Source organism: Amblyraja radiata, chromosome 17 (assembly GCF_010909765.2).
Source record: "Amblyraja radiata isolate CabotCenter1 chromosome 17, sAmbRad1.1.pri, whole genome shotgun sequence".
NCBI lineage: Eukaryota > Metazoa > Chordata > Chondrichthyes > Rajiformes > Rajidae > Amblyraja > Amblyraja radiata.
Genome location: NC_045972.1, coordinates 8,327,304 through 8,347,390, shown reverse-complemented (window position 1 = coordinate 8,347,390; position 20,087 = coordinate 8,327,304). Strand labels below are relative to the sequence as shown.

At 41.5% G+C, this 20,087-nt stretch overlaps 1 protein-coding gene across 1 annotated transcript in view; it reads left to right on the top strand.

The window, feature by feature from the left end:
- Positions 1-470: 470 nt before the first annotated feature.
- mvd (mevalonate diphosphate decarboxylase) overlaps positions 471-20,087 on the top strand; it is a 38,908-nt gene continuing 19,291 nt past the window's right edge. Inside the window, exons 1-5 of the mRNA XM_033035694.1 lie at positions 471-768; positions 5,974-6,044; positions 11,882-11,996; positions 13,987-14,133; positions 14,417-14,616. Coding sequence (XP_032891585.1) covers positions 699-768; positions 5,974-6,044; positions 11,882-11,996; positions 13,987-14,133; positions 14,417-14,616 — 603 coding nt within the window. The 5' untranslated portion in view covers positions 471-698. The remainder of the gene's footprint in view (positions 769-5,973; positions 6,045-11,881; positions 11,997-13,986; positions 14,134-14,416; positions 14,617-20,087) is intronic.

Here is a 20,087-nt window from a genome sequence, read left to right as displayed (position 1 = left end):
CTGCAGATGCAGGTTTACATCGAAGACAGACACAAAAAGTTAGAGTAACTCAGCGGGACAGGCAGCGTCTCTGGAGAGAAGGAATGGGTGACGTTCCGGGCGTGAGGAAGGGTCTCGACCTGAATCTTCAACAATAACCAGTGTTACAGCGAGGGGGCCATCGTGCCCTTCACCCCGCGTCGACATCACTCCCCTCCCCTCCTCTCGCGGCGGCGGCGACGCCCACCCGCCCTGGTCAACGGCTGCCGACACCACGTGGTGACGCTGGCCCGGTTCCTGATTGGTGGATGGCCGTTCCGTCCGATGAGATGCCGTCTCCTATTGGTGGATGGCCGTTCCGTCCGATGAAACGCCCTCGTCTATTGGTGGATGGCTGTCCCGTCCGACGAGACGCGGTCGCCTATTGGTGGGTGGTCTGCATGGTGCGAGCCCTCAGCCAATCGCCGTGCAGCGACGGCGAGGAGGCGGGATGGCGTGACTGTCGGCGCCGCGCGCTCCATGGTCCCAGCTGCTGTCAGTGTGAGGAAGGTTCTCGACCCCCCCCCCCCCCCCCCACCCACACAAACGGCACCCATTCCTTCTCTCCACAGACGCTGCCCGTCCCGCTGAGTTACTCCAGCATTTTGTGTCTATTCTCGGTGTAAAGCCGCATCTGCAGACCCTCCCCGCACAACCGGCTCTCCAGCCCTGCCGTGGTGATGGCTGAGGACGGCAACATTGCGCGGGTTACCTGCACGGCTCCGGTGAATATTGCTGTGATAAAATACTGTGAGTATGTATCCACGCTGAACCTAAGACTGGCTTCGTCTTGCTCCCAGTATTTCCTATCGCTTCCTATTTTTTTTCTCATCAGCGCACCTGTTATGTTGAGGTGCTCAAATTATATTGTATCGGGAACGTGGGATTAAATGTGACACCTTTTTCAAACCGAATGACCATCTTCCCTGCTTTAGCATCTATCGCAGGAACAAGGAACTGTATAACTGTATAAAGTATTAAAAAGTGTTGGAGTATCTCAGCGGGTCAGACAGTATCTCTTGAAAACATGGATAGGTGAGGTTTCGAGCCGGGACCGTTCTTCAGTCTGATTGTCTGTGGTGAATAGATACAGATGAAGGTTGGACAAACTAGGCTAGAAAGGAAAAGACAGAGGATGCGAGACAAATTGATTGAAGAGTTGCGAATTGTGAAACTAATGGACTACATTTTATCTCTGTACCGCTCACTACCATCAGTCTGAACCATGAATGTATGAATAAGTTTATTGGCCAAGTATATACACATACAAGGAGTTTGCCTTGGTGCCCCGCTCACAAGTAACAACACGACATACAGTAACAATTAAGAATAACACATAAAACATTAATAATAAAACATTAGTTTAAACATGTGAATGAAATAAAATACCAGAGCAAAATCAGGCTACAGACTTTGGTTATTGAGTAGAGCTACTACTCATGGGAAAAAAAGCAGTTTTTATGTCTGGCTATGGCAGCTTTGAAAGTCCAGAGTCGCCTTCCAGAGGGAAGTGCTTTAAAGAGTTTGTGGCCAGGGTGAGAGGGGTCAGAGATTACTTTACCCGCTCGCTTCTTGGCCCTTGCAGTGTACAGTTCATCAAAGGGAGGGGGAAGGGAGGGGGGAGGGAGGGGAGGGGAGGGGGGGGGGGGGGGGGGGGAAGTCGGTGGTGGCCCTCCCATTTCAGGTCCTTGGAGATGATGGTTCCAAGGAACTTCAGACTCCACAGATGTGAAGGGCCTAGACCCCAAACATCACCCATTCCTTCTCTCCAGAGATGTTGCCTGTCCCGCTGAGTTACTCCAGCATTTTGTGTCTATATACACACAAACATACAGATAAAAAACAAACAAACAATAATAGTGCAATAATCTTCTGCTTCTTGCGTATGGTGTGCACAGCCTAAAGTTGTAAGACAACTTGTTCTGTTTGTGCACGCCAGGTTGATTGCATTCGTCGAAACAGGGTGGACCACGTGAAGGTTGCAATCTCCCACCCTATGTGCAATAATAACAATAATAGTCTATGTAGTTCAGAGCTTATTTGGAGGTTGTAGTGGTGGGATATAAGGTGCGTTTCCTTCAGATGTCACATGGCCTTGCTCTGGAAATGGTGAAGGCCCAGGACAGATAGGTCAGTATGAGAATGGGAAGGCTGATAGCTGGGCCAAGTGGGCTGAGGAGTGGCTAATGGAGTTTAATTCAGATAAGTGTGAGGTGTTGCATTTTGGGAAGCCAAACCAGGGCAGGATCTTCAGAATGAATGGTAAGGCCGAAGGGAGTGTTGTAGAGCAGAGGAGTGCAAATCCATCATACCATGAAGTGACGTCACTGGGAGATAGGGTCAAGAAGGCTTTGGTATATTGCCTTTCATCAGTCAAAGTGTTGAGTGTAAAAGTTGGGATATTATGTTGCAGTTGTACATGTTGGTGAGGTAGCATTTGGAATAATGTGTTCAATTTTGAGGAAGAATATCATTAAGGTGGAAAGAGTTCAGAGAAGATTTACGAGGATGTTGCCAGGACTCGAGGGCCTGAGCTATAGAGAGGGGTTGCACAGGCTATGGCTTTATTCCTTGCAGCATAGGAAGATGAGGGGTGATCTTATCGAGATGCATAAGATCAAGAGGGAAATAGAAAGGGTAAACGGACGTCTTTTACCCAGAGTAGGGGAATCAAGAACCAAGCATACGTTTAAGGTGAAAGGGGAAAGATGTAATAGCAACCTGAGTGGCAGTGTTTTCAGTATTAAACAAGCTGGAGGAGGTAGTTCAAGTAGGTACCTAAACAACCCTTAAAAAGCATTTGGACAGATACATGGATAGGAAAGTTTTTAGAAATATGGACCAAACGCAGAAAGGTAGGATTAGCGTAGAAGGGATATTCTGGTGAGCATGAACAAGTTGCGCTGAAGGGTCTATTTTTATGCTGTCTGACTATGATGGTGGCGCAGCTGTACAGTAGCTATCTCCCGGTGCCAGACACCCATGTTCGATCCTGCCTAAGGGTGCTGTCTGTGTGGAGTTTGTACATTCTCCCTGTGACTGCATCGGTTTTCTCTGGGTGCTCTGGTTTCCTCCCACATTTCACAGACTTGCAGGTTTGTAGGTTAAGGTGCTATGATTATGTTTGAACAAAACTGACTGAAAATCTAATTTTACAAAGTGGAGTCAAATATACCTATTGTAAATTGCTTTTTTTCAATGTTTATTTCTGACTTGGCCTCAATGCCATGAGTATAACCAAACTTTTACAGAAAAATAATCTAAATGATTAAATTGCAAACACTGCTTTTCACTACTTGGTTTCCTATCAGAAAAAAACAGTTTCAAATCAATTGGCTGTTCAACTGATTTGATGATCTCGTGTCCCTTATGAGGTGTTGGATTCAAAGTGAACATAGTTGAAGCTTTAGTCCATAGGGTTTGTGAGCATTTTCATTTTCACGTCGAGAGAGGATCATCTTTTTGTTGCTGATCTTAAATTCCACCCAATAATATTTGTGGAGCAATGTATAACTAGATAATGCCTGTTATCAGGTAGTTACTGAACCATTACATATGCTTTCCTATTACGGTTCGCATTCTTAATAACTTAAGTTGCCAAGCTTTTGAAAAAAATAGTTAAAACAATTAAGTTTCCTTTCTGTTTGCTTTGGGTTGCTATTTTCCCTGAAAAGAACAGCAGCTTTGGCTTGTATCGTTTGCAAGGTTGTGCTTAATACAAACTAACAGCTGGTTAGTTAGCATTTTTTAGTATTGTCCAAGCAGTCGATGGTTAGATGAGGAGTTGTGGCCCAATAGTGCTTGTTCTTGACAAGTCTGTTGAATATCCATTGAATGGCCTTAACTTTGCACCCATTTGTACTTGAGGAAGCAAAGAGTGTCCACAGCAAGGGCATTGGTCAGGAATGGGTAACAGAGTTAGGTTAGTGTTAGGTTAGTTTAGAGATACAGAATGGAAACTTCAGCCCACTGAGTCCACGTCAAACACCCGTTCACGCTACGTGTCATCTCACTTTCTCATCCACTCCCTACATATTAGGGGTAATTTACTGAGGCCAATTAACCTGTAAACACTGACATCTTTGGGATGTGGGAGGAAACCATAGCACCTATTGAAAACCTATGCAGTCACAGGGATGACCATACAACTCATGCAAAGTCCACACAAACAGCACCTGCTGTCAGGATTGAACCTTGGGTCTCCGACGCTGCGAGGCAGAAGCTCTACCTGCTGCGTCACTATGTGCCAAAGCATGAAAGGCATTGATAAGGGTGGTGAGGCAGATCACAGTGGTGGTGTAGTAACATTTTCTAGCCAAAGACCTGATGGATTAGTTTGAGGAACTATTAAACATGTGCCTACTACTGCAGGGAAAACCTCTGAGACATAGGAGAAAGTGACATTGAAAGAGATGTAAACAATGTGTAACTGGGAGTAAGCAGAGAATTTGGCAAATGTTGTCATGTAAATGAAATATTGAAATTTAATAGTGTGATTAAGGGAATGTAGATACCAAAGTTCATATATGCAAGGAGATGCAGATATGCCTGAAAACCAAATTTAATTGGAAGGAAAGGGGCAAGAAGAACTCAGACTGAAATTGCAATTGATGAAAATGACATATTTCCATTAGAAGGATGTAAAAAAAATAAAGGAGGTAGGATACAAAGATGCAAATTTCAGGTGGAGAATAGACAATTAAAAAAATCTGGAAGGACAGAAGATGAGGTCACCAAAATAGGAGGGGTCCAGGGAAGTTGAAGACTAAAACATGATTTGGTGATAAGGTCCAAACCATAGCGAAAACCAGTTTGGATATGGCTGATGAATGGTGAATTTGAATACCTCTAATAGAGTATGGATGTTTTTGGAGGGAAGTAGAGAGCTAGCTAATGATTCTTAGGCAGTAACTAAGGGAGAATGATGAGTGGTCAGTGGAATAAAAGGCATTGGCAAGATTGATCCCTGGATACTGCTAGGATAGAATGGGAAATGTGGGTTTGGTTAGGTTTTTTTATGTTCCTCCATAGTCCATGAACAGGTTGTTAATGAAATACAGAGGATAGCGATCAAATTGTAGCTCAGGTTATTGTGGGGAGTTGCAAAGAATGTTGTATGGAGCTTTTGCCCATGATCCGGGAAGTTTGAAATTCCTGTACAACCTTCCAGCTCGAATGAGGACGTCCACAACCTCTTCCAGCTGTTAGTCAGTATTTTCGGAGTAAACATCATCATTGAACCAATTCCCCACCACTTAACCTGGGAAATCTGTTAGCACAACCAATGTCACATTGGATGAACAGTGAAATGTAAGGGATTAGTTTAGAGACACAGCACGGAAACAGGTCTGTCCCACTTTTGCATCATTTGCGCGTCATGCAGAATGTGCGTGAAGATTTTGTCCATCCCAAAATGGGACGCCGCGCGCGACCGCGCGTCACTGCCTACGTCATGGCGCACCATGCACGCGCAATGCGCACTATGCGCGCACCACGTGACGCGTAAATGATGACGCGCAAATGACACCCAACTGGGACAGGCCCTTAACTCACTGAGTCCATGCCAACCAGCAATCCCCATACACTAGCACTCTCCTACACACTAGGGCCCATTTACAGTCTTTACCAAAGACAATTAACCTAAAAATTAGTATGTCTTTGGAGTGCAGGAGGAAAGCGACTCACCCAGAGGAAACCCACGCGGTCTCTGGGAGAACATATAAACTCCGTATAGGCAGCACTTGTAGTCAGGATCAAACCCAGGTCTCTGGTGCTGTAAGGCAGCAATTCTACCGCTGCGCTGCCCCACGTAAAGTAACAGTATTTATTTATTTTTAATTGTTAATGCGTTTTTAAATCTAAGATTTCTCTGGTATGGTCCATAATTTTGGGGTTTTTGATTAAAAAAAAATAAAAATCATGAGAACCTAAAACTATTTTATTTCTTGCACATAGGGGGGAAACGAAATGCAGACTTGATTTTACCAATTAATTCCTCACTGAGTGTAACTTTACATCAAGATCAGGTAAGCTTTGAGGTTACAAAGATTTTGAAGGTGATTGAAACTTTACACGACTAAATCAAAACCATTTGTATATATATATATATATATTTGTTCTTTACTTCATCGTCAATCAAGTGGTCCTCTGGAGATCTAATTAATGAAACTATCGCAGTGGTAAGCCAGGCTGACAATTTCTTTGGTTTGGCCATTGGCTCTATGTTAATTGACCACAGCCAGGGCCCTAATTGAAATGCTACTATTGCTTTGTTTCCTCACTGTTCACTCATTCTGTTCTCCTCCTCCGCCCGTCACTATGGCCACTCCATCACTCCCCCCTCCACTGCTGCCTTCTCCCACGATAGAATCCGACTCCAGGGGAGAAGGAGAAGGTGGCGGTTGAAGTGGGAGCGGGCGGAGTGGACAAAGCGATGGCTGACATGACGAACCAGCAGCTAATATGGGGGGAGGGAGCCCCATAGTGACCAAGTGTGTCCTGTCTGAAGCGGTGGCCTGAAGAAAGCGCTGTCAGCCGGGGGCTACACTGTGAGCCACAACAACAACAACCATGTCATCCAGACAGTGCGGCAGCCGGTGAAGAAGGACTCGCTGGTGCTGACCAGATGCATTGGCATTGTAGGAGCCATTTATGCTTAAGTTAGTATATTATAGCCATCTCTAGATATTTCTAGTTTTATCTTTTTTGTATGCTTGTGGGTGGGATTTGATACGTAGAAGGGAGTGTCTATATCTGAAGAGGCTACTGCACACACATAGATTGGGAGTTCAGTTTATCCTCGAGGGATGGTGAAGACAACAGTTTTTTTTTACCACAATCACTACCATAAGACTCACTTGTACTTTACACGACACGGATTAAACAGTTAGTACGAACGAAAAGTTATACGAATCATTTCTTTGTTTTGTATAACTTCAATAAAAGACTAATTAATCAAGAAACAATGACTGGAAGATTCGTTTTTGCTATCGACGAGTCGGTAAACTATATCTCCACCACATCCCTGAGTAGTAATGGCAATCAATGATTGGACATTGGAATGTTAAGAAATTGCCATTACAGGCATCTAAGGTTCAGGTGAAACTGTTAGATTTAAGGTGATTCAGTCTGAACAAGGCTCCCGAGCTGAGATGTTACCAATTCCATGTTCTAGAGATGCTGCCTGACCTGCTGAGTTACTCCAGCACTTTGTGTTGTTTTGTGTATTAACCAGCATCTGCAGTTCTTTGTTTCTGTCTGGTCTTAAGGATTCTGGCGTGTAAAATCTGGCTTGCATTTACGCAATGTAACCGTTGCTTAAGTCGGGGAGTGTGTGCACTTTTAATTTACTTTTAGGTGTTACATGTTAGTATAATAAACTTTCCAGTGAGGCCCTGGGAATTGAAAAAGAAGTTGGGAAATGGGGCCCCTGTGAGTATAATACAAGTGTGGGATACAGCACCAGGTGAGCCAAATGCTGAACTGTTGGGATTTCCAAAGAAAGGGGAATGGACTATTGAAGTCGACTATAATTAGATTATTAATTAAGGAATACTTTTTCAATACGAGTGAATCGAAAGTGATATTTTGTAGCATATATCAATAAACTCTGTAACCTGCCAAACTTGGTAATATTGCAGCTGACTTTGAATTTAGCATTGTCTGAAGAAATTCCATTTGGTTCCTCTAATTGAGAATACATAAATATAGATGTTGTGAATTGTTTCCTAAAATAATAGGGTGTTCTTTCTGTGTAATTTGTATCTGCCTATGAATTATTAACATTGGTCTGACCGCATATAGAGTGTTGTGTAGGGTTCTGATCACCATTAGAAGGATCTGATCGTAATAGAGAGAGTGCAGGAGACACTCGCTAAAGTATAGCTTGGAATGGAGGACTGTTATAAGGAGGGATTATATAGGCTGGATTGCTGAAATATGAGGTTGATGGGGTGACTTATAGAAGTTTACAAAATTGAGAGCGGCTAAAATAGGATATAAAGATTTTATTTTTCTTCAAAGGTTCAAAACTCACTTATTGTCACTTGCACCGATTAAGGTAAAGTGAAACTCGATTACCATACAACCATACTAAAAAAAGCAACAAGACACACAACTACTGTGCTCTCCATAATGTTTGGGCCAAAGACCCATCATTTATTTATTTGCCTCTACTCCACAATTTGAGATTTATAATAGAAAAAAAATCACATGAGGTTAAAGTGCACATTGTCAGATTTTATTAAAGGATATTTTTATACATTTTGGTTTCACCATAGCTGTTTTATACATAGTCCCCCCATTTCAGGGAACCATAATGTATGTGTTTGTAATTTTTCAAGGGTGTTTAAATGCCTCCTTAAGGCAGATATAAGCGAGCTCTCAGCACCTAGTCTTTCGTCCAGTCTTTCCATCACCTTTGGAAACTTTTATTGCTGTTTATCAACATGAACGAAAATTAGAATAAAACTGAGAGACATCAGCCAAACCATAGGCTTACCAAAATCAACTGTTTGGAACATCATTAAGAAGAAAGAGAGCATTGGTGAGCTTACTAATTGCAAAGGGACTGGCAGGCCAAGGAAGACCTCCACAGCTGATGACAGAAGAATTCTCTCTATTATAAAGTAAAATCCCCAAACACCTGTCTGACAAATCAGAAACACTCTTCAGGAGTCAGCTGTGGATTTGTCAATGACCACTGTCCACAGAAGACTTCATGAACAGAAATACAGAAGCTACACTGCAAGATGCAAACCACTGGTTAGCCGCAAAAATAGGATGGCCAGGTTAGTTTGCCAAGAAAGAGCAACCACAGTTCTGGAAAATACTCTTGTGGTCAGATGAGACAAAGATCAACTTATATCAGAGTAATGGCAAGAGCAAATTATGGAGGAGAGAAGGAACTGCCCAAGATCCAAAGCATACCACCTCATCTGTGAAACACGGTGGTGAGGGTGTTATGGACTGGGCATGTATGGCTGCTGAAGGTACTGGCTCACTTATCTTCATTGATGATACATTGCTGATGGTAGTAGCATAATGAATCCTGAAGTGTATAGACACATCCTATCTGCTCAAGTTCAAACAAATGCCTCAAAACTCATTGGCTGGCGATTCATTCTGCAGCAAGACAATGTTCCCAAACATACTGCTAAAGCAACAAAGGAGTTTTTTGAAGCTAAAAAGGTCAATTCTTGAGGGGCCAAGTTAATCACCCGATCTGAACATGCCTTTTATATGCTGAAGAGAAAACTGAAGGGGACTAGCCCCCAAAACAAGCATAAACTAAAGATGGCTGCAATACAGGCCTGGTAGAGCATCACCAGAGAAGACACCCAACAACTGGTGATATCCATGAATTGCAGACTTCAAGCAGTCATTGCATGAAAAGGATATGCAACAAAATACTAAACATGACTACTTTCATTTACATGACATTGCTGTATCCCAAACATTATGGTGCCCTGAAATGGGGGGTCTATGTATAAACGCTGCTGCAATTTCTACATGGTGAAACCAAAATGTATAAAAATGGCCTTTATTTAAATCTGACAGTGTGCACTTTAACCACATGTGATTTTTTTTCTATTACAAACCTCAAATTGTGGAGTTCAGAGGCAAATAAATAAATGATGGGTCTTTGTCCCGAACATTATGGGACACTGTACATAAAACTACATAAGTCAAGTTCAAGTTCAAGTGAGTTTATTGTCATGTGTCCCTGTATAGGACAATGAAATTCTTGCTTTGCTTAAGCACACAGAAAATAGTAGGCATTTACTACAAAACAGATAAATGTGTCCATATACCATGATCTAAATATATATACACATGAATAAATAAACTGGTAGTGCAAATAACAGAAAGTGGTTGCTAATAATCAGAGTTTTGTCCGAGCCAGGTTTAATAGCCTGATGGCTGAGGGGAAGTAGCTATTCCTGAACCTGGTTGTTGCAGTCTTCAGGCTCCTGTACCTTCTACCTGAAGGTAGCAGGGAGATGAGTGTGTGGCCAGGATGGTATGGGTCTTTGATGATACTGCCAGACTTTTTGAGGCAGCGACTGCGATAAATCCCCTCGATGGAAGGAAGGTCAGAGCCGATGATGGACTGGGCAGTGTTTACTACTTTTTGTAGTCTTTTCCTCTCCAGGGCGCTCAAATTTCCGAACCAAGCCACGATGCAACCGGTCAGCATGCTCTCGACTGTGCACCTGTAGAAGTTAGAGAGAGTCTTCCTTGACAATCCGACTCTCCGTAATCTTCTCAGGAAGTAGAGGCGCTGATGAGCTTTTTTGATAATTGCGTTAGTGTTCTCGGACCAGGAAAGATCTTCAGAGATGTGCACCCCCAGGAATTTGAAGTTCTTGACCCTTTCAACCATCGACCATTGATATAAATGGGTCGCTAACCAGTGAGCTCCACGGTGTTAATGTCCGCAGGCTCCTGCGGTTGGAGCTCCCCAAAGTCGGTCCCCAGCAAGAGGCTGCCAGCTCCACGATGTTAGGTCGCAGTGCGGACGGAGATGCGATACAGAAAAAAAAAAAATCTGTCGAGGTAAGAGATTAAACAAAGTTTTCCCCAACACCCTCCCTCCACCCCCCTCACCTCCCGCATAAAACAAGCTGAAGAACATTAAAACATACATTTAACACATACTAAAAACAACAAAGAAGGAAAAGGACGAGAGATAATTGGCGATACAGCCACTGTGGCGCCACCCGGTGGTCAATGGAGATGGAGGCACAGGTTTAAGGTGAGTGAAGACATTGAAAGGGTAAATTTGTCACACGTGGTAGTGAATATTTGTTGGCTGTCTCCATCAGACAGTTTCCTATGTGTGTTTGCTGCACTGTTACATTCCCTGTACAGTCTGAACATAATTGTTAAATGGTGCAAATTTTAACATGTTTCAGTCCAACAGGTTGAACACCTTCAAATAAACACAGTTTTTGAGCAATTTAATATCTTGCTTCCTGCATTATCTAAGATAGACACAAAAAGCTGGAGTAACTCAGCGGGACAGGTAGCATCTCTGGAGAGAAGGAATGGGTGATGTTTCGGGTCGAGACCCTTCAGACTCGTGCATTATCTAGTCTTTAACCCATGATATTGATTGTTGAATTCTAAATCCCAGCCTATTTTTGCAGTACTTTTATTGACGGGAACACCATGTTAGAAATTTATTTGAACGTGTTCAACCTGTTGGATTGAAACATGTTGAAACTTTGGCATCATAAAAAATAAAAGATGGTTTCAATGTTGTCATCGAGTTGGACAGTAGAGAAACATGAATTAAATCCACCTAATTCGTGCCAAACCTTTTGCCCATCTCATCCTTAGGAAGGTATCCTTCCATCCTTGTAGCTGACTGTTTTCATACTAACAGAAAATAGTCATAAAAGGAGAAGATTAAATAAAGATTTACCTTTGTACTATCACTTGTTTAACAACAGATCAGTTTTCTATCATGGTAATTCACTTTTATATAATGGTAATTTTCTGTGTGCAACATTTCCTACATTGTCACACAAATGCTTAAAGAAATTACTAGGATAAAATACAGTTTGAAGGTTTTGAGTTTTGAAAGCACTGTCTAAAGTCAAACCTTTCCCTTGTTTTTAATGAAGGAATGATAACTGAAGGACCCTTTAGCGATGTGTTGATCGATGTTAAACTAATTAATTATGAGAAAATCACTTGAACAAATTATTGTATTAACTGGTATGGAGTTCAATATTCTAACAAATAGCAATGTTAATATTTGCTGTAAAAATTCTGTGTGATGGATCATATCCAATTGAGATCTTAAGTTGTTCAAATGATTTAATTTGCATGTCCTTTCTGGTTTCTGTCATTTCAGTTGAAAAGTACAACGACAGTTGGTGCAAGTCGACATTTCAAGGAAGACAGAATATGGATAAATGGAAAAGAGGAGAATATCGGAAACCCAAGGCTGCAGACTTGCTTACGAGAAGGTGTATATCAATCTAAGTAGCCTATCACATTAGAATATGTTCTGCTGGTGCTTGCTGCGTGTTGGGTGTTGATTCTTCTACATATTACTACAATATATCTCACTTTTTCCAGTTCAGTTTTTTGGGGATAAGCAGGTATGGATGTTTGGTGACGGAGACTAAATCCTAGTTCAGTTTCAGGAATGTGGACCTTTTTGTACAGAGAAAATTGTGCCTCAACTGTACACGACGTTGCTCCGATCACAGCTGAGCTTTGGTTTTATATATGTAGGAGGAATCGCTTTAGATTGTTAGGATAACTGAAGTAAATTCCCGTGGTAAGTACTAGGGATGGCACTTCACTGTTAGATATTCCAGGTTTAGCAACAGACCTGCCCAAGACAAGAAATTGCAGTGAATTGTGATTTAGTCCAATCCATCACACAACCCAGCCTCTTTTCCCCACTCCCATTGACTCCATTTACACTTTGCCATGCCTTGGGAAAGCAGACATCATAATAGAGGAATATTTTCATCCGTAGCATGTATGGACGGTTAGTTCAGTGGATTATGTGAGTGATAGATTATGAAAGTGATAGCATCCCACAGCAGATTGAACCAGAAACCCAGTGGTGGGAGCTTCGAGTTCTTGTATTAGTGCCCTGCCCCCTTGGGCAGAAGGTACAAAAACTTGAAAGCATGTACTCCATATTCAGGAACAGCTTCCCCACTGTTATCACACTACTGAACAGTCCTCTCATAAGCTAGGGTGTAGTCCTGATCTTCCAGCCTACCTCATTGCAGACCTTGCATTTTTTTAAAGGCACTTTCTCTGTACTTGCCGTAATACTATGATATACACTACATTTTTTTTCTTTTTACTTTTCTACTTAAGCATGGCTGATGTATTCATGTATAGTTTAATTTGACTGGATAGCATGCTGTATCTTGGTACATTTTACAATAATAAGCCAACCTTAATACGTATGGTTATTCAGTCATTTGTATTTGTCTTCGGAGATGTGCAATATGCAGCTGCAGACTATACATTCAATCATGGAAATCTGTAATTCAGTTAAATAAATATTTTTTTCAAATTGAGTGACAGTCTGCAGAATGTCTTCATTCAATCTGCACAGGTAACCTTGTGCTTTCCACTCCCACTCGCACCTCTTTCCATTGCACCATTCCAATGAAACCTTGAATAAATTTGACAAATCGCATCTGCATTCCCTTAGGACTCAGTTAAATTCTAAAATATAGATGTCTTTCTGGCTTGTATCAGTTTGGATGTAGAGTCATCATCCTGCATTCTTAGATAGCTTGCGTCTGACATTCAGTCTGAAGAAGACCCGACACGTCACCTATTCCTTCCCTCCATAGATGCTGCCTCACCCGCTGAGTTTCTCCAGCATTTTTGTCTACCTTTTCCAGCATCTGCAGTTCTTTCTTAAACAACCTGCATTCTTAATTCTGTTTCTTTTTTTTCCAGTTACACTGTGGCCTGTTGATTATTTCCAGCAATTGCTGTGTCTGCGTCTCATGGTTCTTGCAATTATTTTGTTCTCCGTCATTCGTCTTATACAGACAGATCAGCTGTGATTAACAACCCTTTACCACCCACACCACTTTTGCCATTCAGCTTTTATTGCTCTCCAGCCTGTCACAAGTATTACCTAAGTCCTCTACATGCCTCTGTCTTTGCAACCAAAACATTTTCCTGAAGAAAGGTAATTGACCTCAGAATTTGTCTCTGCTGCCTGTCTTGCTGAGTAAAAGATACTGTATCTGACTATGTCCAATTTATTTTTTTAAATTTTACAATTTCCAAAATGTGCCACACTTTGCTGGTTGAATTGTCTTTCATATTTGCATGCATATCAATTTCAGACATAGTTGATTTCTGGCAAGGTTCTGATGCCATTAAACAGTAGTTGCATAACTACTCTGTCGTCGCATAATTATTTGGGTTTGCAAATATGCTTGAATTTGGATTTTCTTCCCCTCCCAGTCCGTCGTCTGGCAAGAAAAAGAAGAAACAGTGGTGATGAAAATTCCAACACCTTAACTCTCAACTATAAAGTTCATATCTGCTCTGTAAATAACTTCCCCACAGCAGCTGGGCTGGCATCCTCTGCAGCTGGTTATGCTTGCCTGGGTAAGTAAGTTGGAAATTCTTTATAAACATTTTAGCATGCAGCGGTCCTTTGTTTTCTGGAGCTTATATCATGAGCTTTAACTACAGTCAAAATACAGTTATAGTAAGGCCTGTATAAGAAAATTGAATTTTGGGTTGTCAGCAATACCAAATGCACAAATGGAGAGAAAATAATTCAATTGTGTGGTGCTTTTAATACTTTGATACGGGAATATTGCTGACATCCATCCATTCCTGGTATATTATGTCTTATAGATTACATCATGTTACTTTTGTTTTGCAGTGTATGCACTTGCCAAGCTGTATGGTTTAGAAGGGGAGCTATCAGAGATTGCTCGCCAGGGCTCGGGAAGTGCATGTAGAAGCATGTATGGAGGGTTTGTTCAGTGGATTATGGGAGTGAAAGAAGATGGAAGTGATAGCATCGCTCAGCAGATTGAACCAGAAACACACTGGCCTGAGCTTCGACTTCTTGTATTAGTGGTGAGTGCAGAAACCGAGTAAAGAACTTCTGTTTCGGGAAGTTATATTTCCTTCGCTCCATAGATGCTGCCTCACCCTCTGAGTTTCTCCAGCATTTTTGTCTACCTTCTGTTTTGGGAATGCCTCTATTACTTTATTATTATTACGGACTCGAGGTCCAGACAAGGAGCCTTTAAAAAATATATAAAAATGCATTGCATATTAAAAAATATCATAAAACACATTTAAAATCTTAGTATATCACTTATAAAAGCATCATCTATATTACTAAATCTCTGATCTTGACTGCTTTTGGCCCATTGTGCTGCGATTTCCGACAGAACGGCGCCACCTACGGCCGTCATTTTTGACCACCTTGCTCAGAGCCTCCCTCTGCCTTACGGGTGCAAAGGATTTTTCCCATCGATGACAAATCAGATATTAATGTTTTTTTTAAATTCACCATTCTCTCTGCTGCCCCTGCTGGAGGGAGGGGGAGGGACTATAAAACCAGGAAGGGGTGTGCCTCACTCAGTCTCTGCAAGATGGATGAAGCTAAGGGTCACGTCTCTCTGAGCTCTGAATAACACTGAACAAATGTCTACACAACTGTGAGTACCCTTAATGTGGTTTGAAAATGAAAATATGGTTTGTTTGAAGTAAAAAGGCACTGCCTGCAAATGGTTGTTTGGGTGCTTTGGCTTGAAGTTGAAAGGCACTACACTGCAAATGGTGGCTTGGGTGCTTTGACTTGAAGTTGAAAGGCACTACTTACTGCAAATGGTGGCTTGGGAGCTTTGGCTTGAAGTTGAAAGGCACTACTTACTGCAAATGGTGGCTTGGGAGCTTTGGCTTGAAGTTGAAAGGCACTACTTACTGCAAATGGTGGCTTGGGTGCTTTAGCTTGAAGTTGAAAGGCACTACTTACTGCAAATGGTGGCTTGGGTGCTTTGCTTGAAGTTGAAAGGCACTACTTACTGCAAATGGTGGCGTGGGTGCATTGGCTTGAAGTTGAAAGGCACTACTTACTGCAAATGGTGGCTTGGGTGCTTTGGCTTGAAGTTGATAGGCACTACTTACTGCAAATGGTGGCTTGGGTGCTTTGGCTTGAAGTTGAAAGGCACTACTTACTGCTACTGGCGGCTTGGGTGCTTTGGCTTGAAGTTAAAATGCACTACTGCAAATGCACTTTCTGTTTGCACTGTGTATTGATTTTGGATAAAATGCTACACTTACGGCTGTGATTTTTGGCCATCTTACTCAGTCCACCCTCTCCTGAGCAGGTGCAGAGAATTCTTCCCATCAATGAAAAATAAAAGTGTTATTAGTGTTTAAAAAATGTTGAGAATCTCTCCTGTCAATCACGCCCTGAAAGCCACACCTTTTCCGGTGGGAGAGGGAGGGGTTATAAAACCCGGAAGTGTGGGTGTGGCTCAGTCTCTGCATGATGGTGGAGGGAGAGGTCATGACTCTGTCTGAGCTGTGAATCAACTGAACACACTGAATGCCTACTGAACTGTGAGTTTGGTGTTTTGTGTGGTTTTATGGTGGTTTCACCCTGCATGAAATGGTATGAAGCTGCATTTGAATTTGGTGGCCTTGGACCCAGCTTGAAGTGGAATAAAACTGCACTGAATTTGGTGGCCTTGCACCCTGCTGAAAGTGGTATGAAACTGCACTTGAATTTGGTGGCCTTGCACCCTGCTGAAAGTGGTATGAAACTGCACTTGAATTTGGTGGCCTTGGATCCAGCATGAAGTGGTATGAAACTGCACTTGAATTCGGTGGCCTTGCACCCTGCTCATAGTGGTAAGAAACTGCACTTGAATTTGGTGGCCTTGCACCCTGCTTCAAATGGTAGGAACATGGATTTGAATTTCAAGGAATAGTCATGAGTCAACTGCCAGCCCACCAGCCGTGAGTGAGCTGCCAGCAGATCAGGCTTGAGGGACTGAGCTGCCACCCCAAGAACCCATACCAGCACTCCAGAAAGCCCCCCCACTGGCCACCAATATTGGAGTTGGTGGAGAGGTGGAATATTGCGTCGGGGGACCAGCCCTCCCATGTGAACATTGGACCCAACTAGTCTAGTAAATTATATATAGTAATTTACTAGTATATAGTAATTTACTAGTCTAGTAAATTATATATTTAAAAAAAAACACAATACATGTTAAAAATCCAGATTAAAAGAATGATCAATGTCCTACAACGAGACAACGATACCAGTGTCTCCACAGCTGGGACTCGTAGCGTGTAGTGCTAACCCTTATGTTTGACAAGGACACAATAATTACATTTTTAGAGTAATTTATCCTGCAAATGAATTTATACATGTGATTTCTTAGGATAGCTTCTAAAGTACTGACTCCTGCAGCTACAAACATATTACTGGCACTACATCATCTAGGTTTCCTTAGCAGTGTTCTCATGGCATCGTTATATGCCACCTTTAGTCTCTGCAAACTTGTCTTTCCATAGTTCGACCACAGGTGCGCAGTGTAGAGTGGTGTGCAGTATGCTCTAAATAGCGACATCTTCACCACATCTGCACACGCACCAAATTTACGCAAGAGAATATTCGTCTGTACATACAGCATGCGTCGTTGCCTATAAATATCCTCATCATCTGTCATTTGTTCTGTAATAATATGCCCTAGATAATTTACCTTATTGACTCTACATTTTGCAGATACTGCATCTTGTAACAATAGCATCCAAAATATGTTGCTTTATTCTTCGTGCAGGATTGGCTGCGTCCATACAGTAAGTTGTAGGCAAGTAAGATTTATTTTTGAAGATACACACAAATGCTGGGGTAACTCAATGGGACAGGCAGCATCTTTGAATGGAAGTAATGGGTGATGTTTCCCTTAATGTCACCCATTCCTTCTTTCCAGAGATGCTGCCTGTTCCGCTGAGTTACTCCAGCATTTTGTGTCTATCTTCAGTGTAAACCAGCATCTGCAGTTCCTTCCTACACAAAAACAATTTTAATGTGAAACTTTTCACGGACCATGTTTGAAATTAAAAGAGGCTCTGAAATAAGACAACTTCAGAGCTTTAAACACTCAACTGGTGTAGAGTAGGGGGACTGGCTATATAAAGATTGGTCTGTGATTTGGTTGATGGACAGATGCATGACAGAATCACGAAATGGTGTAAAAGGAGGCAACAAGTAAAGAAGTAAATGATAAAGTAGATGGAGTAGCTGTTGTATATCTATAAAATGATGTGTGGGAGAGAGTGTTTCATTAAAGACTAAACTAGTCATAATTTCTATAGCATAGTGTAGTTCCTTCCGTTCCACAAGAGTGGTGAACACAATGCAGCAAAATGTTTGTCAGAAGGAAAACATATGATGACATTTTTTCTGTGCCTTGTTATTAATATGTAGAATATATGGCACGAGAAACCATTGGCCTAATTTCTTTCTATTAATTTTCTCTAAATATTTCTGTAAAAGATTGAATAAAAGTTTGACTAATTATACATTGAGAAGGATGGGGTAGAGGAGGCAAGTGGTTCTATGCATCTCTGTATTAGTAAATGGACCCTTAAATGAGGCATGATATAAATTATATGTACTCTGATAATGTTCTGATGAGGAACTACTTAACGTCAATATTTTTAAATTATTCAAAGTTAATTAATTTGCACTTAAGAAGTTGGATTGCATGGGCTTGTTGCATTGTCAAGGTTTTCAAATTGGGAGATGGACCATTCCAGAGGTCATGGTAATGTTAAAAGGAAACAAGTGCACTTATGCAGACAACTGCCAAGAAATTCATCACCAGTTGGTAGTCACATGCATCATGTCGAATAGACAATTTGCTGTACTGTCACCAAAATGTCTGTTGATTTCAATGGAGCTGAAGTTTGAAAATATGTTCCAATGTGTGTGCTTGTTTGGTGTTAGTAACAGGTGATGAATTTCACTGTAGTGTATTATCAATGTCTCTTCTGAAGCAACCACAACATAAACCACGCAAAAATAATGATCTTGTTTTGTAAAGAACTTCTTGATTCAGATATTTGTTAATTATCATTTAACATGGCGATTTTTTGTGGTTTTGAAGAGTTCAAGACGCATGTAAACAGTTATTTGGAGTACAGTAGAACAGTGTTATAGTTTGAATAATAAAAAACATGTATTTACAGCAAACAATCAAAGCAGTCAAAGAATTTTATGATATGGCTAAGGAGTAAAAATAGCTAATGTCAATATCTGTAATGAAAAAAATAATACAGGTAGTTGATCACGTACGTCACTAGATGAAAGAAAGCAGTTATGTTTCCCTTCTGGGCTGCCCACGGCACTGTCATTGTCTTACGTTTTGTTTGGAAGTTGCCTCAGAGCACTCAATCATATCAAAACTTTCAACCACAGGTAAAGTGGCCAAGAAAATGGTTAAAAATATCTTCTCAAAGACAATTAAAGATTGCAATAAGCGGTCTTGTTATAAGAACTCCACCCAAAAATGAATGCAAAATAAAGTTAAACAGGATAATTAAAAAAAATGTTTACAAGGACCTTGAGCTGGAAAGTGGGATTAGATTGGGCGTTTTGTTTTGACTGGCACAGACGGTATGGAGGAAATGACCTCCTGTGTCATCAATCTACCATGCTTCTGTGATATCAGATTTTTAAAAATTGTCTAAACTTATCAGAAACTTTTCGCTATACAATCTGCTTCTTCCTCTCTTACAACGGTAATAATATTGACCCAAGTCCCTGTGACCTTCAGCAGATAAATATTATAATTTGATCATGAGCTAGATAGGGCTCTTAAAGATAGTGGAGTCAGGGGATATGGGGAGAAGGCAGGAACGGTGTACTGATTGGGGATGATCAGCCATGATCACATTGAATGGCGGTGCTGGCTCAAAGGGCTGAATGGCCTACTCCTGCACCTATTGTCTATTGTTTATTAATATGAACCCATTATTTCTATGTTGGCAAAGAAAGGAATGTACTAACATGAATGTAAATGCATTCATGAATATTAATTAGAAAATAGCATGTTGCTCTTTCTTTCTCTATGCTTTCTGTTTTTGTTATTCTTTGAAGGAAACCTTGTTTATACTAAACTCAGTTTCTGAAAAAAGTAATCCTCATATTCAGGCTAGCCCATGAATATTAGTATGAACCTGAAACCTAATTCGTGTATTATCCATCTCAATAGACAATAGGTGCAGGAGTAGGCTATTTGGCCCTTCGAGCCAGCAACGCCATTCAATGTGATCATGGCTGATCATCCCCAATCAGTACCTCGTTCCTGCCTTCTCCCCATATCCCCTGACTCCGCTATTTTTAAGAGCCCTATCTAGCTCTCTCTTGAAAGCATCCAGAGAACCTGCCTCCACCGCCCTCTGAGGCAGAGAATTCCACAGACTCACCACTCTCTGTGAGAAAAAGTGTTTCCTCGTCTCCGTTCTAAATGGCTTACTCCTTATTCTTAAACTGTGGCCCCTGGTTCTGGACTCCCCCA